At 45.8% G+C, this 23,706-nt stretch overlaps 1 protein-coding gene across 22 annotated transcripts in view; it reads right to left on the bottom strand.

Moving 5' to 3' along the window:
• TRAK1 (trafficking kinesin protein 1) overlaps nucleotides 1-23,706 on the bottom strand; it is a 155,038-nt gene that overhangs the window by 37,974 nt on the left and 93,358 nt on the right. For 15 of the 22 annotated variants that reach the window (XM_060402107.1, XM_060402101.1, XM_060402103.1 and 12 more), the window contains one exon: nucleotides 2,062-2,138. The exons of 1 other annotated variant lie outside the window; for it this stretch is intronic. In XM_060402107.1, coding sequence (XP_060258090.1) covers nucleotides 2,062-2,112 — 51 coding nt within the window. In that variant the 5' untranslated portion in view covers nucleotides 2,113-2,138. Of the gene's footprint in view, nucleotides 1-2,061; nucleotides 2,139-14,734; nucleotides 15,021-22,345; nucleotides 22,659-23,706 lie in introns of those variants that run through there. 6 more of the 22 variants (XM_004018249.6, XM_027958052.3, XM_027958053.3 and 3 more) reach the window with 2 other exon arrangements.

The following is a 23,706-nucleotide window of genomic DNA, read 5'->3' as shown; positions in this document are numbered from 1 at the left end:
TTCTCTGTAGGATGGAGCAGCAATGGCATCTACGTCTGAGAACTAGCATAGAATTAATGAGATGATGCACGACAGCAGCTAATTCTCAGTCAAAGTTTACCCTTATGAATCAGCATGACCACAGAGGCAGGCATTTATCTAAGGCCTGTCATTTCCAAGATTAAAATGGAGAAGGAAATCATCCAACAGGGTTCCCGCCTTGGAGAAACTTCTAACAACCCAGCTGGAAGAACAAAGCTAACAGAACAATAGGATGGCCGCCGGGGGCACGGACTACCTGTGGCTGGGGGTGTGTGGCAGCTGCAGAGGTCCCCAGTGAGCCCTGCAGTACGACATCCAGAGGCAGGAAGAGACAGAGGGGCCAAACGGTGCAAAAGGTCCCATGTAGGAGAGCAGGAGGAAGGCACCAGGGAAGGGTAAAGAAGAGGATTTAGGAATGTGGTTAAGTGGATGGCCTTGAATGCCATGCCAAGGAGTGCTGAGTCTCGGGTTTGGGGGTGGGCCAGGTGATTACAGAGGGTTTGGGAGGGTGGCAGTTGCAGAGAAGAAAGGGAGAAAACTCAAAATCTCATGCCAGGGCTCCAGGAGCCGTGACAGTAGTCTTGGGAAAAAAATAATAAAGGCACAGACACAGGACCACCTTCAGAAGACTAACTGGGTATGGGGTGAGGAGTGGATTCAGAAACAGGGCACTGTTGGGGGAAATGGACACAGCAGAAAGGGGTCTGTAAAAACCATTTTCGAAAGTTGGTGATGTTAGCCGAGCTAGCCTACGAGGTGGCTAATGCCAGCTGCCCAGACGGATGCAACTGGAGAACCACCCAGAGGCCAGTGCTCCTAAAATGCCTCAGCAAGGGCCCTGTCACACAGCCAGAAAATCTAATCTCACTTATTTGGGGCTGAGGAATTTGGGACTTTCCTGACATGCAGATGGTTAAGTGGGTCTCAGCTCCTGCCCTGTGTCTGCTCCAGTGGACCTGCCAGGGGGTGGCCTTCAGGAGAATGAGAGGGAAGCGGGTAGCCGGGGAGGTGAGCCCTCAGGAATGGGGCATGGGGGTGGATCAGAGGGGTCCTGTCCTCAGAACAGGTAGGAGAAGACTGGGTGTACAGAAGGGAGAGCACAGGCAAAGAGAGACATGAAAATGGGCTGAAGACCCTCCCCAACCCAAGAACAAAACCTCGGGTCCCACACTTCTGCTTTGTCCTGCCACTGGCTGAAAATGAGGATTTCTGTGTCCCTCGTATCTTTCTACTCTGTTCCTCAAGAAGGGCTACTGAATAGTCACATGACTCATATCGTGCTAGATTCTAGAGCACAAACCTGGATCTAAAAGTTAACACCTCTGCATTTGAGGCCTGATTTTGTGGGGAGAGTGGAAGAAGTTTTAAAGACGGGCATTTATTCAGCAAATGCTGAGAACCTACCATGTTCTGGCCTGTTCTAGGCATGGGGATACACACAGTATACTCATCTGCTTCTAGAGACCATCAGAACACCTTAATTCTCAAATGTCAATAGGATGCTGAGAAGAAATTGAGAAAACCATAGTCTCTAGAATGCCTGCAGCTGTTCCTAAGCAAGTTTCCTAAATTTTTCTTGCCTCGCTTGTTTTGGTTATTTCCATGCTGACACTGCATAGTAACATTCTCTTAACCTGACTAAGTAAAAACATAACACAACAAAACAAAAACATTACAAAGATATGGATAATGATGTCTTTTTTCTGACATTTTTCTATACATTTAATATATATCAGTAGTATATATTTTAAGAGTTTATAAAGCTTCAACTGGCTATTCTATAGCAAGTATTTAAATGTTACCCTATTCTGTTATTAATAGATTCCTTTTAAAACCCAAAATTTCTTGTACAAAATTACAGCAACTAAAGCCAACATAGCTACCAGCTCAAAAAATAAATAAAAAGCCACTGAATAATACTCTGAGAGGGCTCAATTTCTGACATTCTTCACCAAGAAAAATAGTAATGTCTGCTTTAATCGATATAAATTATAATCAGTCAATTATAAACGACTCTTTGCCTTTCCCCGAATCACTTACCTCCTCAAGAAGCCGAGTTACAGCATCTATGTCATTATATGTTTTAGTCATCTGGCCAACTCGTTCAGCACATAAAACTGCAAGAAATAAAAATGACCATGTAACTACCGATGCTACAAGTCTGCCAAACAAAGTCTGGCCAGGTTCAGCGTTACTGGGTTTGATTCCAGAGAAAAGCCCCAAGCTGTGTGGGGTAAGGGGACAGGGGTCGACTAATCACTGCAAAGTCTTGACACTGCATATGTGTGTGTGTGCGTGTGTGCGTGCACATCCGCACGTGCACACTCGGGGGTGTTGCTGAGGGCAAGGCGCTGGAGTGGAAAGGGGTCTGGCCTCATATCCGGTCATCAAACCAAAGTGGGTCAGCAGCACAGTGAGTGATATATAAACCGCCAGAAGGAGCCCTAGGATCTAGACCCCACTTTCTGTACAGACCCAGTGGGTCCTTTCCAAAGCAGTTCTTGGTATTAATTATTAAACAATCTTAACTGATAATTCCATAATGGCCCAGCCTCCTCTTCCCCAAATGGCCTAAAACCTAAGTCTCTGCAACTAGTTTCCAAACCATGAAAACTGGGGTGATAGATCTTTTTTTTATTTAATCCACACACACACAGTCATACACATGGTATTTCATAACATACGCCATTTGCTTAAGAGGTCTTAAGAGGATGCCTCCAGGCCACTTCAGGACTATGTCTTTGTTTTTCCATTGGAGAAAAAGGGTGTGCACCGAAAGAAGGCTTTCATCTCCAGAAAAATCTCAGGGTTGTTTTATTTTAAATCAGTGGCAAGGAAATGATTTGTAGTCCAAACACCGTGAAGGTAGCTTGGGTTTTATTCTGAGAAGGAAGGAGTGAAAGCAAATGGATTTAGAGCCAAAGCATAAAATTTTTTGACACCAGCCACTTAGGGGCCAAATAATAACTTGTTATTAATTCCTCATAACTAAGACTCTAACAAACAATTCTTTTAAGAGTAAAAGACTTAGTTCAGCTTTCGCAACAACCCACTTGCAGTCACAGCCCAGGCAAGGCCTTTGGGAATTGAAGTGTATTTCTAACCAAACTCAGTAGCATCACTAATGGCTAATTGCAGCTGGAAAGCAATAGGTCGCTAAATATTTTATAAATGCAAGCAGAGATCATCCTAGTGGGTGAGCTCAGAGAAATTGGATCTGTTGGAATGATTTTCTCGTTTAAGGAAGAGACCTGAAATCTGGTTCCAAATCTGAAACCCTCCCAAAACAGGGCCCTCTGAGCCAGGATGGGGGATGGTTCTTCTGCTGGCCTCTCCGCCCAGAGCTTTACGGCAGAAACCCTCTGGCCGCTGGCTGGAGAAAAAGCAAGGGAAATGTACAGGGTTGGTGAAAACCAGAATTTAACTTGATGGAGATGGAGTCCAGCTCAAATTGCTCTAAGCAGTTCACCAGCTTGAGGTCACAAGAAACCTTAAGTGCAGAGTCCAAGGGTGCAGACAGGAGTTGGTTTTCCTGCTGCACGGCTGTGATGCTCTGCAACGGTGCACACAAGACCCAGAGGCCTCCAGCCAGCTCCCTCTAGAAGAGTATGGCGAGCCGGGGCATCAACGGGCAAAAGGCCGCTATGCTGAAACCTGTGCCATGCTGCCTCCAGAGCCTCTAACGCCCACCCTAGCTCTCCTCAAAGGACCGGGTCCTTGGCTTTCCTGGAGAGAAAGACAACCAGGCTACATTTTAAACTCATCTTGGCTCTGTGCTACCCTAACGTAAGAGAATAAGACTCAGAGCACCTTTTTTGCTCTGGGATTGAATTAATTGAAAATTATATTTACATTTTAAAGCTGTATTTTTGAATTGAGATCACTGTAGTTAATTGTGTAGATAATCATATGCAGACGTAAGAAATAACACAGAGATTCCATATACCCTTTACCAAAGTTTTACCCGATAGTAACATTTTGTAAAATAATATCACAACCAGGGTACTGACATTGCTACAATCTAGGAATCTTACTCAGATTTCTCCGTTTTACTTGAACTTGTGTGTGTGTGTGTGTGTGCACGCGCACGTGCAGGTGCGTGAGCGTGTGCACCTGCACATGTGAATATTAAGCTTTATATGATTTTATCACTGGTGTAGATTCATTATCTACCATCACAAGGACCTGTTGTATTGCCCTTTTATAAAGCTATTTTTTTTAAAGATTTAACATGCCTTAACAACTGAACCCAATAAAACCTACACCTGGACCAGGGTTTTTTCCAGCATGAACCAGTCAGGCATATGTCATCACCATACATGGTGACAGGAGGCGAGGGGTACGGAACGATGCAGAGACTTCAGGAGGCTCTGAGGTCCCTGACAGCCCAGCCACAGAAGTCAGAGGCAGAAATGAAAAACTACTATGGAAGTATGTGCTCTGTTATTCCAGCTAAGTTTTCAAAAACACATATAATCCCAATGGTGATGGGGTAAGGGAGTAGATTTATAATAAACGGAAAAAAATAGAATAGCCAATCAGTTCAGTTCAGTCGCTCAGTCGTGTCCGACTCTTTGCGATCCCATGAACCGCAGCATGCCAGGCATCCCTGTCTATCACCAACTCCTACAGTCCACCCAAACCCATGTCCATCGAGTTGGTGATGCCATCCAACCGTCTCATCCTCTGTCGTCCCCTTCTCCTCCTGCCCCCAATCCCTCCCAGCATCAGGGTCTTTTCAAATGAGTCAGCTCTTCACATGAGGTGGCCAAAGTATTGGAGTTCCAGCTTCAGCATCAGTCCTTCCAATGAACACCCAGGACTGATCTCCTTTAGGATGGACTGATTGGATCTCCTTGCAGTCCAAGGGACTCTCAAGAGTCTTCTCCAACATCACAGTTCAAAAGCATCAATTCTTCAGCACTCAGCTTTCTTTATATTCCAACTCTCACATCCATACGTGACTATTGGAAAAACCATAGCCTTGACTAGACAGACCTTTGTTGACAAAGTAATGTCTCTGCTTTTTAATATGCTGTCTAGGTTGGTCATAGCTTTTCTTCCAAGGAGTAAGCGTCTTTTAATTTCATGGCTGCAATCATTATCTGCAGCGATTTTGGAGCCCCCCAAAATAAAGTCAGTCACTATTTCCACTGTTTCCCCATCTACTTGCTGTGAAGTGATGGGACTGGATGCCATGATCTTCATTTTCTGAATGTTGAGCTTTAAGCCAACTTTTTCACTCTCCTCTTTCACTTTCATCAAGAGGCTGTTTATTTCTTCTTCACTTTCTGCCATTTGGAGAGAACTGCAATTTTTAATTTTCTTTTTTTGTATTTTATTTTTTTGTAATGACCATGCCCTGATGAGAAAAACATTACTTAAAATATTTTCCAGGAAATATTTGACTACAATATAGGGTACTCCCTGAGGTAACTTTTAAGAGTAATTCATAATAGCACCATCTTACATTTACCAAGCACGCTAACTACAGCCTGGCCTTGTTCCTAGCCCTCTAGATGGATTATCTCATTTACTCCTCAGAGTAAAAACTACTATAGGGTAGCTGCTAAGTCGCTTCAGTCGTGTCCAACTCTGTGCGACCCCATAGATGGCAGCCCACAGGCTCCCCCGTCCCTGAGATTCTCCAGGCAAGAACACTGGAGTGGGTTGCCATTTCCTTCTCCAATGCAGGAAAGTGAAAAGTGAAAGTGAAGTCGCTCAGTCATGTCCGACTCTTCGCGACCCCATGGACTGCAGCCTACCAGGCTCCTCCATCCATGGGATTTTCCAGGCAAGAGTACTGGAGTGGGGTGCCATTGCCTTCTCCACTACAGGGTAGGTACTCACCTTAACCCCATTTTACCAAAGAGAAACTGAGGCCTAGAGAGGTTAACTAACTCACCCAATGTCACACAGCTAGCAAATGGTGAACTTCAAAGTAAGAGGAGGCTCCTAGCAGAGGCAGCAGCTAACACTTAAGGAGTCCCTGCTATATCCAGGAATTTAATCTGCTTTTCTTGTTTACCTCTCAGAACAATCTTGCAGGGTAGGCACTATTTTGATGAGTATTCTATGGATGAGGAAACTGAGGCTCAGAGAAGTTAAGGACCCGACCCAAGGTCACAGCAAACGAAGCTGCATGTGCTGGGGACTGAGCAAAGGCCAGCCTGGCTCCTGTACCGAACTAGGGAACCAGAGAAGATTCCAGGGCACGGCTGAGGTCAGCACAGATCAACAATGTTTAAGAAGCATAAAGAAAGCAAAAAGCGCCCGTACTTTAGGTCAGATCTGTGACACTGGTGCCATGAGGCTCAGGTTTTCATAGGAGAATCTACCACGGCCATGAGGCCCTGGGCAAACCCCGTAATTACGTCTTGGGCTTCCTCTTCCAAGAAATGAGGACTAACAAATGACGCTTTAAACAGTACGACAAGCACAGTCTGCACCTTTCAAGCACCAATTTTCCAGATACTCAATCTACAATAAACCATCTCAAGTTTCTCTCTCCATGAGAACAGTATTTCAAACAGAAGTTCCACTTCTGAACAAGGAAGCTCTACCAAATAAATCTACTTCCACCTGAAAGGTACTGAAAACAAATGAGAACTTTATGCTCAGTAGGAGCCAGACATAAAAGACCATATATTGTATGACTCCATTCATACTAAGTATCCAGTATAGGCAACTTATAGAGACAGGCAGCAGATCCGTGGTTCCCTGGGATGAGGAGTGGTGATGCTTTAGTCAATGAGTCATGTCTAACTGTTTGTGACCCCATGGATAGTAGCCAGGCTACAGTCTGAGTCATGGGATTCTCTAGGCAAGAATACTGGAGTGAGTTGCCATTTCCTTTTCCAGGGGATCTTCCCGACCGAGGGATTAAACCAGGGTCTTCTGCAATACAGGCAAATTCTTTGCCAGCTGAGCCACCAGGGAAATCCAAGATGAGAAGTAGAGAAATGGAATTAATTGTAAATAGACATGAAGGATCTTACGAGGAGAGATGGGGGAGGGCAAGATGTGAATGTTCTAAAACTGAATTATGGTGACTGTTGCCAACTCTGGAAATTTACTAAAACACACTATAAATTCTTCACTTAAAATGGGTGAATTTTACAGTATGTAAATTATACCTCAATATTTTATCATCAAATTATATGCAAACAAGCATCCCCAGGCTACATATGTCACAGCCAGTCATTTCAACAGAATATGACAAACGCATTCTTTCTTGATCTCATGATGGAGCCTTTCTCCAGCCACAAGAATGTTCTCAGACAGCAAAAGTGTTTAGGAGTAGCAAATCGGTGATTAGAAAATCAGCACTGATAAATGGCACATAAATGAACTAATCCACATGGACTAGACTATTTTCAATTAGATAATTGTCATAGCATTTGCTTAGATGGCAGAAGTTCATGATACATCCATAACGCCGGCTCTTTCCAATTTTCACTTTTATACTTTCCTCAAGTTACAGCCACTTCTTGGAGATTCAGCCATGCCCTTCCCTTGGCTGTTGCCCTTTATTATCTATTTTCAAAATAATTTAGACTTGGCCCAAAAGCCCAAGTGTATTAACTACTAAGACCTATAAGACACAGATGATTTGGCTTTAAAAAAAACACACAAAACCTAACTATTTTCATGCAGCCCTTGATGTATGTATAGGAATAGAATGAGGTCCACAGTACTATAGTATCTGGTAATAAAAAACAATGCTCATTTGTCCACAGTTAGCATTGGAGAAGGAAATGGCAACCCACTCCAGTGTTCTTGCCTGGAGAATCTCAGGGACGGGGGAGCCTGGTGGGCTGCCGTCTATGCGGTCACACAGAGTCAGACACGACTCAAGTGACTTAGCAGCAGCAGCAGCAGCAGAACAAAATGAAAAAAGAACAAATTGCTTGTTATTTCTGTTTAAATGGCTCCATGTCCAAAATGACAGAAGCAAAATGAACCTAATTCTTACAAACGTCCTATGTCCCTTCCCACCTATAGAAGTCACATGATAGCCCGACACATAGTTGATGCTCAAAAAAATGGAAGAGTTTGTTTTACTCCCAGACGAGTGTTTGCAAACAAAGGCTCATTTCTAACCAACCAGAGGGCCCAGAGAGGGATGAAAACATAAAAGCTTGGTGTATATCTCATCACCTCCAGATGAACATGTATCTTCGGAAGAAATCCCCTCTCTGCCAGGCTTCCTACATAAAAAAAGACGTCTGGAAACAGGCCAAGTTCAAGTCCAGTGTGATATGATGAGGCACAAAGCTGCTAAGAAAGAAGCTGCATTAACAGAAAGGCATCAACTTATAAGCAGTTGTGGTCCTAAGCCAGAAGCAAACGGGCAGACGGCCAGCCACGAGTCCTCACAGGTGAAAGGTGCTGGCTGATCACGAGAGCTTTAGGGACAGTCTCCGAGATGGCGTGGTGGCAGAGGCCAACCCAGAGCCCAGTTCATTGCTAACGGCTGTGTGTTTGGTCATGACCAGAGACTGCACGGTGCTGGGCCTATGCACTGGGAGGTGGGAGCGGGGTGTCACTTGCCAAGAGTAGAGACCTGACAGGGAAGCTCTGGCTACATTTGCCTGCTCATCAGCATCACTGTCAGTTGCGATTAGGGTGTGATGATTGTACTGTTTGTTTGATAGTATCTATGATACTATCCTTTGCCAGGGTTGTTTGAGAGCAGGGCACCAGAGCAACTTACTGAAGAGACTGGGAAGAAAAAAGAAAATTACTATCAAGTATTTACAACAGGCTAACAGCTACCAGGCGGAGAAGGCAATGGTACCTCACTCCAGTACTCTTGCCTGGAGAATCCCAGGGACGGGGGAGCCTGGTGGGCTGCCATCTATGTGGTTGCACAGGGTCGGGCACAACTGAGGCGAATTAGCAGCAGCAGCAACAGCTACCAGGAACAGTTTACAAATACTATTTCACTTAAAACCAGTACAACACAGTGACACAGATATAACCTCCATGAGACACTGTGAGGCAGAGAGGGGGCCAAGTGACTTGTCCAAAGTCAGACAGGACATAACTATGGACTTGAACCCGGTATGTTGGACATTACAATCATCCACCCCACCCTAGACTGAAACACTCAGAGTTGACCTATGGGGGCCATTCATCACCAGGGTATTTAATGAAGGCCTCCTTGGTGATAACCAAATGGCTCACTCATCGACTGCTCACCACGTGCCCAGCAGTCTGCTAAAGTGCTGGATGTCTACCACCTCCTTCAGTGTCTACATTTATCCTAGGAGGGAAGTACTACCACAGCCCACATTTTAGACATGAAATTACACAAGGTCACAAAGCTATGAGAGGGTCTGATTCTATTTGACACCCAAACTGGGCCTCTTGGCAATGGCACCCCACTCCAGTACTCTTGCCTGGAAAATCCCATGGACGGAGGAGCCTGGTAGGCTGCAGCCCATGGGGTCACGAAGAGTTGGACACGACTGAGCGACTTCACTTTCACTTTTCACTTGGAAAAGGGAATGGCAACCCACTCCAGTATTCTTGCCTGGAGAATCCCAGGGAAGGGAGAGCCTGGTGGGCTGCCATCTATGGGGTCGCACAGAGTGGGACACGACTGAAGTGACTTAGCAGCAAGCACAGCTGAGTAAACAAAATAAATCCTACCCTTGGGGAATTTAAGACCTAATTGAGAAGGTAAGACAAATTAGCATAATACAGAGGAATCAGCAGGAAGCGCCAAGGGAGAAAAGCTCTTAGGGAGTTCAGATGGCTAGAGACTTCGGAACAGGTACCACAAAATGCACAGCTTTGCCCATTGCCAGCCCTGGGGTGCTGCTGGTACCGCCACCCTAGAAAGAGCCCTGAGCAAGGGACATGCGTGGTGTCGCCATGGATACTATCAAACAAACCCAGGCTGAAACCAAGGTGACGAAACCAATGGGCAGAGAGACCTTTGTAACAGAGGTGAGGTCAGTGCTGATAAGCTAGGCCAGCTCCTTTCTCTAATGTGACCCTACAGGGCAGAGGCCTACAAGGCACCCTGTATCAGCACAGACCCCAGGGCCAAGGCCTGATGGCGCTTTCTCCCTGGGGTGGACATTCCCACCCCACAAGACATCACAACCACCAGCAGGCCACAGCACCATCCCCCACGTGGCCCAGCCCTCCTCCTCTAGCCCCAGAGATCCCTGGGGCTCTGAGAAATGAGGAATCCCTCTCAGACTGGGGGAATGAGCTCCACTGGTGCTGCTCCTCTGCTTCACCTTGGAATTCTTCACTAAAGAATCTGGACACCTGCCCGAGGCACTCCATCAAGCGCTGGGTTCCCACTGTCTAACAGCATCATTTGCCTCTCAGCTTTTTGCAGATGATAATTACTGGGTAGTGCTCAGCCCCTGAAAACTGGCCTGTGTCCAAAAGACTGCCTACTGACTGGCAGGAGCCACCTCTGATGAGGGGACGTGCACTCTCTCACAGTCTCAGGGCTCAGTAAACCCCAGACCACGCCACATGCTCTTTTCAAATCCTGCTAAACGAAGGCCATCCTGAAGATACCTGCCAGGAAATCAGTGACCGATCTGGCAATCAGGTGACAGCCTCAGAAACGTCCAGGTGAGAAAACATGACAAAGACCCCTCCTCAAGAAAGCGGGAGGAAACTGCCCCACAACAAACCACAAGGATGTGATGAGAAAACTCCACTGTTCACCAGTATCCTCCTGGAGCTGGTATCACAGCTCGGGGACAGAGGGGTGTAACCACTGCACGATCGCTCAGCAGCACTGTGACTCCCCCTGCTCCATCTCAGGGATGGGGGGAAACAAGAAAGCCCACCTCAGAATACCACTCAGCAAGAAATCGCTTGAGATCAACTCAGTTTCTGCACCACACAAGCCTCCAGGGACCAGAAGGACACAGAATCTAGACACTTTCTCTCCTGAAGACAAAAAGAGGCATGCTGCCTCTGACAGCTGTGTGATCCAAGCAAGCTGCTTCTCTGGGTGCCTCGTGGGTTAGGAAGATGATGTGAGATAATGCAAGGCACTACAGCTCTACTAGCTGAGAGCCCAGGTGTGGTGGAGGGCAGACCCCACAGCAGGGTGAGGGCCCTGTTCTGTGCTTACAGTCCTGGGACTCTGGATAACCTATCTGCGTCTCAGTTGCTTTGAATACAAAATGGAAATAATGCTTATTTTAAAGGCCGCTTTGAAGATGAAATGGGTGACATCAGGAAGTGCCTATCACTCCCACAAGGCGACCTGGGAGGGACCAACATATGTCTCCTGTATCCTTGGCTACCAATATTAGTGTTGCTGTTCAGTCACTAAATCGTGTCCGACTTCTTGTGACCCCCTGGATTGCAGCATGCCAAGCTTCCCTGAGCTTCTCTATCTCCTGGAGTTGCTCAAACTCATGTCCATTGAGACAGTGATGCCATCAACCATCTCATCCTCTGTCGCCCCTTCTCCTCCCGCCTTCAATCTTTCTCAGCATCACGGTCTTCTCCAATGGGCTGGCTCTTTGCATCAGGTGCCCAAAGCACTGGAGCTTCAGCTTCAGCATCGGTCCTTCCAATGAATATTCAGGGTTGATTTTACTTTAGGATTGACTGGTTTGATCTGTTACCCCAAACTAATTTTATCTTTCAGTTTTCAATCAAAAGCACCTCTTTAGGAACTCTTAACAGTGTAGGAAACCACCTCAGAATCCAGGGAACACAGTTACATCTACATCAAGCCCGTATTTTCACTATTCACAGAGACTTCTCTTGCACATGTGGTAGTGTGGCAGGATCAGAAGAAAACAGAGTCCTGCCCAGTGAACTCCTTGCTTCCAGCAAAAGTGGACACAGAGACCAAGCATTCCAAACCAAATCCCTGTCATCTTGATCTACACCACAGACTTCTTTCAGGCTGGGAGCAAGTCTTGTGAAATTTATTTTCCAAAGAAAACTGGGCGCATTGATAATGAAGTGTGCCTTCCATATCCATGGGCTCTACATATGCAGATTCAACTAACCCCAGACTGAAAATATTCAGAAACAAAGAAAATTCCAAAAAGTTACAAAAAGCAAAACTTGAATTTGCCACCGCTGGCACCTATTTGCATAGCATTTACAAAGTATTAGTCATTGTATCAATAAGCAACCCAGAGATTTAATATATACGGAAGGATATGTGTAGGTTCTATGCAAATATTGTGCCGTTTTATATGAGGGACTTTAGTATCCATGGGTTTTGGTATCTACAGTGGTCCTGGAACCAATCCCCTGTGGATACCGAGGATCAACTGTATCTTTCTTTTGCAGTTACTTTCTTTTGCATATTATTTTCACCTTCTAGACAGCTTTTTTATTAGAGAAAGGAGGGAAATTGGATGGGAACAAATAAGAGCAGGAAGAGAACTGTAACAGACTACCTTAAGAGGGCAAATACAGAGCAGGTCCCCAATCCTCCCCTCCGTCAAAGATGATCATGAAGTAGAGACCCTGGCATCTGTGAGGCATGGACCAGCACAGGGCAAGCTGCACCAGAATCATGCAGAGGGTGCGTTAGAACCCAGACGCTGGGCCCCAGCCCAGCATGTCTGATTCAGCAGGTCTGGGGCTGGGCCCAAGAATGTGCATTTGTAACACGTTCCTGGGTGACACTGATGCTGCTAGATGGGACCCCACCTTGAGAACTGCGAGCGCAGTATTTAAAACCAGCCTATGTAGGGTCCTAGAGCCAGTTTACATAGGTTGAAATCACCTACGAGCTGTGTTACTTCAGATGAGTTGCTTACGTTTCTTCTTAGAAACCTATGAAATGGAAAATCATAACAGTCTTTAAACTCCTATGCTTATTTTAAAGATTAAATGCATGAATCTACTTAAAAGTACTTGGAATAGCGCCTGGAACACAGTAAGTACATGATAAACAGAGGCTATCATCATCATTATCATCTGGCTGTCAGTTTTTTTTAAGGTTCAAAATATATAGATAGATATATGAAATATATAGAAAATACGTGCAATATATTTTTACTTCTCTTGACAAGGATATACGCTACTTTTCTAAAACCTACTATAACCTCCCATTCAGAACCATATGGCTCAATAATTGATTTGAAAAATTATCTTACTATGGTGTAAAACAGCAGCTCATCTCATACTTTAATGTGCACAGGAATTTCCTGAAGGTATTGCTAAAATGTTGATCCTGACCCAGCAGGTCTGCGGTGCTGCCTGAGAGTGTGCATTTCTAACAAGCTCCCAGTCCACATGCCGAGTGGCCTGGCTTTGAGGGACACAAGCTGATCTAGTGAGGTCTGGGCCAGCCCTGGTTGTGCTAGAACAGAGAGATGCCTTTCTCCTGATCACCTCCAGGAACCCAATAAATGCACAGTCCCCCCTGGGCTGTCACTCCTCTCTCCTTTCACCTCCATCATCTCCTTCAGGGAAGGACTGGGTGGGGCTCCGGGCTTCAGCCCTGCTCCCACCTAGTAGTAGTACTGAAAGCCGCTCAGTCGTGTCTGACACTTTGCGACCACGTGGACTTTACAGTCCATGGAATTCTCCAGGCCAGAATACTGGAGTGGGTAGCCGTTCCCTTCTCCAGGGGATCTTACCAACCCAAGGATCGAACCCAGGTCTCCCACACTGCAGGTGGATTCTTTACCAGCTGAGCCACAAGGGAAGCCCCTGCTCCCTGCTCCCCTTTGCCAGTTAAACACTTTTAACTGTCCTATAGGTGAAGTGTTAACATTTTCAGGGTAGTAACCTCAAAAGATAAACACGTTCAGTATTCAGCCAATTATAAACCGTTTAAAAAACAAAAGTCATTTTAAGACATGGAAACAGGCCATCAGAGAGCAGAATTTTGAAAAAAAATCTTTTGATTGCTTTTACTCAAAACCTAAAGAACTTCCCACAGTCGCTCTTTAAACATTCTGTTTTACCCCATTTCCCCCCTCCCCTGCAAAATCTCTTTTTCTAGGCTCTGAGTAAAAACCCCAAAAGCCCAACTAAGAAGCTCACACTCAGCATTTGGGTATATCCTTATTTAATACTCTCCCTCTTCTCAAAAAGCAGCACCTCTTTGATATAGCTTGGTGGTAGGTTCCCAGGTAATTCCAATGTCAGCTCATATTTTTTTGTTAGAAATATTTCTCTCTCTATATATATTTTTAAAACCCCTATTTCAAATTGGTGATTAATAATTTTTTAAAATAAACAATTTCCTAAAATAAAAACATTTAATAATGACTTAAGTTTCTATTAACCCACCAAAACTCGTTCTGTCAAAAGAAAACAATGAAAACTCTTAAAACAGAGTGCTAAGATGCCACAAAGAGGGAAGGCACTACTGATATTTGCAACAGGTATGAATTTCAAAGATATTAGTTAAGCAACAGAAGCTAGACAAAATAATACACACTGTTGATTCCATTTACATAGTCGAGAACAGGCAAAACAAATCAAAGGGGATACAAGTTAAGACGGTGAGCAGTCTTCCAGGAGGGAGGTATAAACTACAAACAAAAAAGGGGACAAGGGGACGTCCCAGGATGCTGGAAACACAGCTTCTCTCCTGGTGGCTTTACAGTCACCATGTAAGACGTGTACTTGACCTTATACTCCACTGAGGAAATAAAAGACTGCTGTGAGACCAGTAAAACAGCCAGTTCTATATAGATGCTAACAGGGAAAGGATCAGACTGGAGCAAAGAGCAGAATTTACCCTCCTCCGAGAGGTCCAGGGTTTCCTGCTGCTCCCGGGTGGGCTTCCTCTCTTCCTTCTGGCAGTCATACTCAAAACATTCTTCTTCTCCCACATCTCTTAGGGACATTGCTGAAGTCACCCCAAAGCCAAAACATCACCCTAAGGAGCTGTCCTTGAGGGAGCTCCTGGCTGCCTTCCTGGAGGAGGCATTGGGGCCGGAGCCCCTGGGGCGCACGCAGGGGCCCGGTGGGGGCCACAGACATGCCCGGGCTCAGCTGAAATGGAGGGTGTGCACAGGGCCACTGGCCCATCGTCACCCAGGTGGACCCGGAAAGGGGTGGCTCCCAGAGCCAGGAGGCGGGGCGGAGGGGGTGAAGCACCTATCAGGAGCGGGAAAGCCCCGCCCAGTCCTGGGGAGAGGCTAGACGGAGGTAGGGGGCGGGGTGGTTCTGACAGGTGCTATGGAGTCAGACCGGAGGGGAGTAGGCAGGTGCATGGTGTCAAGCCAGCTATCTGCATCCAGATTCTTCTCCCACTTTCCTCCCCCAGAAGCAATGAGGATTGGTGACTTCCTGGAAGTTTGACGGAGAGACTGCAAAGGGTAATTTGCCAATTATGCCTCAAGCAGATACATACACCTGTCTGAAGTTCGGGCTCTGGCAGAGGAGGTGCCCTGGTGACTGACTGCCCAATACTCTCCATGAGAGAGTTTCTGTGGGTGTGCCTCAAAAGGGAGACAAATCTTGAGTGTGACAACAGTATGACATGGTGCTGAACAGGGAAGGAAAAGACCATTTGGGTTTCCAGCAAGAGGAAAAGGGAAAATTGCAGGAAACATTACTCGTGTTAAGCCTAATTCATCCCAGTCTTTCTTTGGCAATAATATATTACATTTGCTCTTTTTAAACTGCATTTTATAAATTCCACTCTTATTCTACATCCACGGTTTCACAGCCAAATTTATAAATATTCTTTTTCTAATTGCAGGATAAGGAGGGTAAAATCTATTGCCTAAAAGTTTGCAAAGTTGCCTGAAAAAAAGAATCCAGTTTTATTGCGTATCTCATGATCAATTCCTTTGCACTGTTTGATTTTGCCTGTAATGGTGAAATGGCAGGTCCTTCCATCAAATCCTCTGAAAGGTAGCCTGAAGCACTGGTGTCTCAGAGAATCACAGGATAGTCTACAATTCCTGGGCTTTAGCCACCTCCCCGCTACACTGGCAGTTCTCTCTGCTCCTAAAAGCTATAGCAGGAGGCCTAAGATACCTCTCTGCCCAGTCACCTCCCTCAAGTAACCAAGAAGGCCTTGAGCAGAGGCAAGATGCTCAGCAAGAATTCTCTGCACAAGTTCAGGAACTTGGTCTTGTCCATCTTTGAATCTTTAAGGCTGCAGATCCTTCTTAGGCAGCTAAAAATGTACTCTACACTGAATCACTACCTCCATAAAAATGAATAGAAGACCATAGACCAGTGCCTATAGACAGAAAATGAAATAGAATAAAGACTTTATTAAAATTAGTACCTAAAGACATATGCCTTGACAGGTTAATTTTCTGGAACCTGAAAAGAACTGCTACATTTTACAATGGTAAAAATGTGTTGTTTATAAAAAGTCAGGTCAGTAGGAATTCAGTGGCAGGAAGCACAAAATCACATTTGAAAATCTTCATAAGTTAAATATAATGTTTATAAAGGCATACACTCTGGGAGCAGGGATACATTCTTTAATCTCATTGATGTTATCAAATTGGGGCTTGTTAATTCAACTCAAAGGACAGTGAGTCTTAAGGCCTGGGAAGGGAGGGAGGGAGAAATCTCCACTTTGTACATAATTAATTCATGAGTATCAGATGGACTATGAGATGTGCAGGTTACTGGGCGGGGCTGCAGTATATACAAATGAAAACAAGAGCTGATTTCATATATTTGAAAATACTATTAAGTGATTTTACTCATTACCAGTTGGTTATACTCAGCTCTTAACTCAATCCTAGGCTACCCTTAGTAAATGATGTCCAAGTCTCTTTGTATTATATAATTTAAAATATATACATGCAAATTAAAAATAAATTTAGGACATGGTGTCATGAACATAAGACCACTCTAGCCTGCCCATGTCAGCCCTATTCTCTCAGTTCCCTCATTCTTCAGGGTCCTCCCCACCCCCACCTCAAACCCCTTCCCCTTCCTTTGCCCCACTTCCTCTGCAGGAATGTGAGGGAATTCTCCAACCTCATCCACCTCTGCATTCGCTTCAGGGTTAAAGGCAGAGATGGGCCAAAGTGCATCTCCTCTGAGAGAACAGTTTTTCCAAAAGTCAAAGCAGAATATGACACTTAAAGGCCAGCAAGAAGGCCTGGCCGTCCTTACGCCAGGTGACAGATGGACCATGGGACATGGACGTGGGGTGTGGAGCTGAGGGTGGCCCGGCCCTCCCTCGAGAAGCTGCTCACCCCAACAGTCAAGCAGCTACAGTGTGTGCTGTCCAGCAGAGGGGACCAATGGAATGCAAGGGCTCGGAGCAAGAAGGAAGGGAGTAGGTTCTGACCCAGGTCCAGGGAAGTTCAAGGCTATGGGAGGGAAGTGTCACTTGCCTCCCAGTGGGCAGAGGGACCTCTTCCTGTGAGGGTCCTCTCCAGCTCTGTTTCACATAACCTCCCACGGACGCATCTCCCCGAAGCTCCATCCTCCTCTGTCCAAAGAGTGGTTGCAAGCCACTAGAGCTACCTACTTACATTGAAATCTCAACTGATTAAAATGAAATGAAATCCAAAATTCAGTGACAGTAGCCACATTCCAGACACTCCACAGCCACAAGGGGCTAGTCACTACCAAACTAGACAGCACAGAATGCTTCCATCATCACAAAAAGTCCCACAGCACAGGCACGCCCGAGGCTGCCCCTCGTCTTTAGACAGGAGTTGGGCACTCCTAGACCTGCAACTCCCATGTAGCCTGCTCCTGCTATACCTCCTCCACAGTCAAGAGTCTCCTGCCCCTCTATATGCCATGCACTTTGCTCCACTTTCATGAGCCTCGCTGTCCTTTTACTTCCCTGACCATACAGAGCAAGGTGGCCCGTCGCTGAAGGTCACTTCCCCAAGGCCCTTGCTTATGCTATTTAAAACACAGAGACAGAAACACAAAGCTCTAAAAACTTGGTCTCTATGCTCCCTCTGGCCCTCTCTCAGCTCTTGAGCCCTTTGCTTCTACCTCTGCTTTACCAAAGTTGCTGATAAAAATGTACAGCTACATCATATATTTACATTTAACTCTTAAAAAAAAAAATATCCTCTTAGCAGTCATTCAGAAGAGTGCTATGTCTGGAAAGGGAAGGTCAGTGTCTACCTCCAGGGGCACATTCCACAAGAAACATGATGGGGCCTGCTTACCTACGTTTGACACAGTGCAGGAAAGTCAGAAAACCATCTCAAAAGCCTAGTAACAGTTTCCCAGTGAATGCTTAAAATATCTGACAAAACTTCACTCACAAACCAGTCACCCTGACCCTGGGCGACATTTTAGAGGTCACTGCAAATCAGGGAACAGCGTGTGTGCCACCTAAATGTAACACCGTGGATTTCCATCATGGCTAAGAAGTTGTAAGAATAATCACTGTGTAATCTGCCTGAGTGTTTCCATTTATAAAATCAATATGAACTACCCCATCTCCCACCCTGACATTCAAATCTGTAACGCTGCAAAAGGGGACATAAGGGTGGATGATTACAAAAGAGATTACAGCAAGAAACAGGGTAGATACAGCAAGATACTATACTTTGCTCAACAAACCAGTTACCTTTTCAGAGGAATTTTTTAAAAGAACTTAGTAACTAGTACTGTTTCTGAAAAGATAATATTAAGTACTGGCCTAGCACTTCGCTGATCACAAAGAGCTTTTACTTTATTTACATGCTTTTACCTTCCTACGAGATGGTTCTGCCCAGTGGGGTTGTCCCCATTTACCAGATGGGAGAGTTGGGTTTGCTGGAGGCTTATGGGGTCCCAGGATGTGCCTAACTGCTGGTAAACAGAGACAACAGGCCTCCAATGGAGTCGCTTGTGCTAAGCCCCGGGGGCAGTCAACCAAGACTTAATACCTGACCTAATTGCAGCTTCAGCCTCTCCTAGGAATGAGGTCTTAGCCAGACAGTCTGGAATTTCCTGGTCAGCAGTAATGAGGTAATCGGCCTGAGAGACCCCACTCGTCCCCCAAAGAAAGATGAGATAATCCTTTTTCTTGTCCCTGCTGCCTTCTGTCTACAAAAGCCTTCCATTTCATACAACTCCTCCGAGTTGCTTTCTACTTGCTAGATGGGATGAGGCTCAAATCCTGAAATGGTGAAGAACACCAGTTTTATCTTTATCAGTTGAGTTTTGTTTTTAAATACCACACAGCCACAGAGAATGCAAAATGGGCCTCAAAGGCAGACTCCGGGCCCATGCTTTTCCGGCCATTCTGCCTATTTCTAGAATAATTATGAAAGTGCACTCCGTTTCTTTAACTCAGGGACATATACTTGAACCCAAACCTTTCTGAAAATTAAAAAGGCCTCACACTCTTTCTAAGCATATTTTTCTTAAGTGACCAGTGGAGCCAAGAAACAACCTAAGATTTCATGACAGACAGAAAGAATCATCTTCCAGAGCCCTGGGCCCCGGGATGGTCTCCATGGCACTGTTCTCCAAGCATACCTGCTGCAAAGAATCACCTACAGCAGGCACTAAAGACTCCGATTTCTCAGGGCCTCTCCTGGTCTGCAGTTAGTCTGGGAATATGCTTTTTAAATAATGGGGTGACTCATGATTTGCCAGGTTTTAGAAGTTCCTGCAGTTAAGAGATGGGACACAGTTAATGTGGGTAACCAGGAACCTGTTTGATGCTAGAATTTTAAGCTATAAACGCTGAGTGCACGTGTGCAAATTCTGCACAGGCCACTGCTGTACTACTGGGTTGATCACTGGCTATTTCAAACCTCTAAAAATCACTTGAAGGTACTGGGCAATCAGCCTCTCCAACTGCTTCCTATTCTAAGCGTCTGCTCCATGCCCCTGTTATACCCTCTGGAGTCTGATTGTGTTTGGGGGGCTGAGGGGTTGAGACAGAGTATTAAGACTCCACAAGTAAAACTCATTACGGGGGAAGGATACAGTCAGTAGACTAAATAAACCTCAAAAGAGAACAGCAGCCATTTCTTAAGTCCACATTTAACAGAGCGATCCCTAATTGTCCTGCAGTCTATATTTCCACCCTTATGTACTACTTTTTCGGTGCTAACCTTGCAACTTAAGTGCCAGTCAGTAACTATGACATAAATGATGATTTTGCATCTTTTAAAAAAACATTTGACTCATCTTTTGTTATTACTATGGAAAGCTCCCTGGAAGTTTCCCACATTAAAGATTCCAATGACAAATAAATAAGAGAGACAAAGCAACACTCTGTGTGTCTAACTCCTACCTGGCCTCCTCACCAGGAAGTTCAGAACCAGGAGATGAAAGGGCTATTCAAAGACTGCTTTGCAGTTTTAAAGCTGCATAAAAACAAAGGCACACTGCCTCCATTTCCAGACTAACCTGGCGAGTTCAGGAAAGAACCCAACTAGTCAGACGTGTATAAACAAGCACTGTCAATATTAGCATATTCCTGAATTCCCCAATCCCTTTTGTGGGCTTTCCTAAACCACATTAGTTCTGAGCTTCCATTCCTTTGATTCCCTGTTTTGCTAATTATCTTTAAAATGGGATTATGAAAATGTCAGTTGTCCCAGCAAATTCTGTCCCAGTGGCCTTTCTACTTCACCCAAATTGGTTTGGAGGAGAAAAGCAACTATTTCACTCAGCATACACTCAGACAGTAACTGCTATCAACATTTATTTACCCTTGGACAGAGGAGCTGCCTCTTTTTCTGCTTTCCTTTTCTGCTGGAAGAAGAAAGATCTGGCTGCTTGGGGCCAAAAGACTCAACCAAGAAAGGGCTGGGTAAGAAAATCCTTCTGAGAGACACCCAGACAAGAGCAGGCCTCTTCTCACCCTTCAGATTAAGCACTGCGAGTGACTGCCTTCATTTCCTCAGACAAGGGTGTAAATAAAGCTGGACGGTGTCACAATCAGGGCAAGATAGTAAGAAACCTTCCCCCGCCACTTCCGTCCCTTCTGGGCACACCCAACACCTCCACTGGGCGGTGGAGGTGGGACAGGCCCTCTGCCGTAACCAATGTGCCGTGCTCCAGTGGTCCACCCTCTAAAAAGTCATGGAGGGTTCAGCGAGTCACAAATCACCAAGGAAAATTCAAGAGGTCAATGATGAAATCTGAAAAGAAGCACCCTTATAATTGCCGCCTAGAATAGGACAGGAACTTGCTTTAAGAATAATATACCCCAAAGAAAACAACTGAGTCATCTTTCCCCCTCACGACCCTGGGAACTGCCCACCATCATCATCACTCACGACGTTTACAGATGCACAGGGACTCGACACGGCAGTGTCTGCACCTAACGCTCGGGGAAGGTGGGGCTCAGCTGGGGAAGTTTCTCAGCACGTTTAAATACCCACCCACCCCCTCCAACAAAGGCTCTTGGCCTTTCTTCTGTGGCTCACAGTCAAGGCCGAAATTAGCAAATACAGAGATAATTATGCAGTTCTTCAGCTTATTAATGAGGCCAGGTCCCAGCCAGTTGCATCATTCAGGTTAATCAAATGTAGTAATGTTAGAGTGATCTGAAACTCCCGATTCAATTAAAAAGCAGTTACTTTACCTATTACTGGCTCGTGTGGGCTGAGAACATTATGATCACCAGGGAATGGACCCTTCAAGTATATAGATATTGGGTCCTCCTGTGTGCGTGGGTTTATGTAAAGGCATGTGATAGAGGGTCACTTTAAAGAAGAAATTAAAGACGACAGGTTAACTGTGTCATATACAATTTGATGCCACCCCCACAGGCGCCCGAGGCCCCTCCCCTGTGGCCTGAGAATGCACCTGAGAGCCATTTCCTGGTGTCTGGAACCTCCCGAGGCTGCTCCACCAGCCACAGAAACTCCGCCTAGTCTCCTCTGGAATGCACCACACCCTCCCTGCCCAAATGGGAAGGATACAGACTCTTACAGCCCCTCCCAACATCTCCCACCTCCATCTCTGTGGGATCCCGCAAGATAATTCGTTTGACTTGACTGCCAGGTGGGAAGCTGCTTCTGCCTTTTTTTCCAGCCTCCCCTGGGCTCCCAGGTCTGGGCCCAGGAAAGCTGGATTCGCCAAGGCCAGAGGACCACTTCCTGAAGACACTAGTCCCTGGACCATAGATGATGACATCTCCACTTGCACACACAAATGCACACACACACGCATCACCCCAGAGAGAATTCAGTCTCACTGAAGTGCAATGCTCACAAGCCCAGCATGCCAACACCATCTCCAGACTGCCAAGGAGCCTCCCCCCACCACGAGCCCTGCCCACCTGCTGTCCCCCCTTCACCACGCCTTCGCAACCGTCATAGCCATGTGGTGCTGCTCCCGTGCCCCTCCCTCCTCCTGTCTCCCCAGGAAGGTTCCAGGACACCCCCTCCCCCGCAGGGAGACAATGGCCCTACACATCCCCGCTCTGTTTTATAGGAGCCATAATTACCGTCTGAGCATTCTTCATAATACCAGTCTAGTTCATAGTAATCCGCTTCGATAAATTTCTGCATAGTCAGTATTCTGGCAGAGGAAAGAATGGACTTCACGGCACCATCGACGTCAGGTGAAACGCTGCCATGCCCCCCTGCCCTTCCAGAATGCTGGGCAGAACAGCATCCCCAAACACGCCAGAATTAAGCTGAGCATCCTTAATGACAGTCTGGAGCCAGGACGGAAAAGGGGCAGTGAAAAGGAAAACCATGGAGGGGGAAGAGGAGGAGCACAGCTATCAGAGACCCTGGCAGTCCTGCTAATAAAGCGGCAGTGGCCAGCAGCCCTGAATGGGAGTAGCCAGAGCCGTCCTATCCGCGAGCACAGAGGGTGACGTCAGGGACACACACCACCACCCCGAGGTCTCACTCCAGCCTCGCTGCCCCACTCCCGCTCATCTTTCAATCTAACGGTTGTCATAGAAACAGGCCAGCTCAGAAAAAAAAATGATGCAGAGATGGAGGAAATGTCTTCCAAGGATGCTGGGAGCAGGGGCTGAGAGGTGCCACGCTGGGAGAAAGGAGGGCGTGCAGGCAGGGAAGGGGGTGGCGCCAGGAACATTATCACCATCATCTCTTCCAATAAATGTCAGGACAAGTTTATCTATCTGCTTAATTCTGGGTCACTATGGACTCTGCATTTGAAAAACAACCTCTTTAAAAATCTGCAACTTCTTTCCTCAACCTGATTTTAAACATTAAACATCTTTCCTTTAAAATTTCGACTGCTGCCTAAAGGAAATGTAAATTTCTCAGAAAAGGGAACCATTTTCATACAGATACAGTCCTGTTCTCTGTTCATGCCTTGGCTGAAACTCCTGGAAAAACAGCCTGCAGCATACAAATAGAGGAGAAAGCCATCACAGAGGGGCTTGTGCAATAAGATAGACTGCTTTCATGGACACTAAAATGTGTTATCAAAGTACAAAAATATATACCAGAAGGAAACAGTCCACCTTCAGGAAGGTGGTTCCCTCCAGGAAAGGAGTGAGGGGATAGGACTTTGAAACTGTCCTTATAAATGCATTGTGAACGTTTTTCTTGGGCTGCCCTGGTGGCTCAGTGGTAAAGAATCCGTCTGTCAAGCAGGAGACAAGGGTTCTATCTCTGGGTTGGGAAGATCCCCTGGAGGAGGAAATGGCAACCCACTTCAGTATTCTTACCTGGAGAATCCCATGGATAGAGGAGCCTGGTTGGGCTACAGTCCATGGAGTAGCAGAGTCAGATACAACTCAGCGACTAAACAACAACATTTTATTTCTTACAAAAAAAAAAAAAAAGGAAAGTGAAGCTAACATTTATTAGTCCTAATTATTTA

Source organism: Ovis aries, chromosome 19, assembly GCF_016772045.2.
Source record: "Ovis aries strain OAR_USU_Benz2616 breed Rambouillet chromosome 19, ARS-UI_Ramb_v3.0, whole genome shotgun sequence".
Lineage (NCBI taxonomy): Eukaryota > Metazoa > Chordata > Mammalia > Artiodactyla > Bovidae > Ovis > Ovis aries.
The sequence above is the reverse complement of the archived record's forward strand: the minus strand, read 5'-3'. Positions and strand labels throughout refer to the sequence as shown.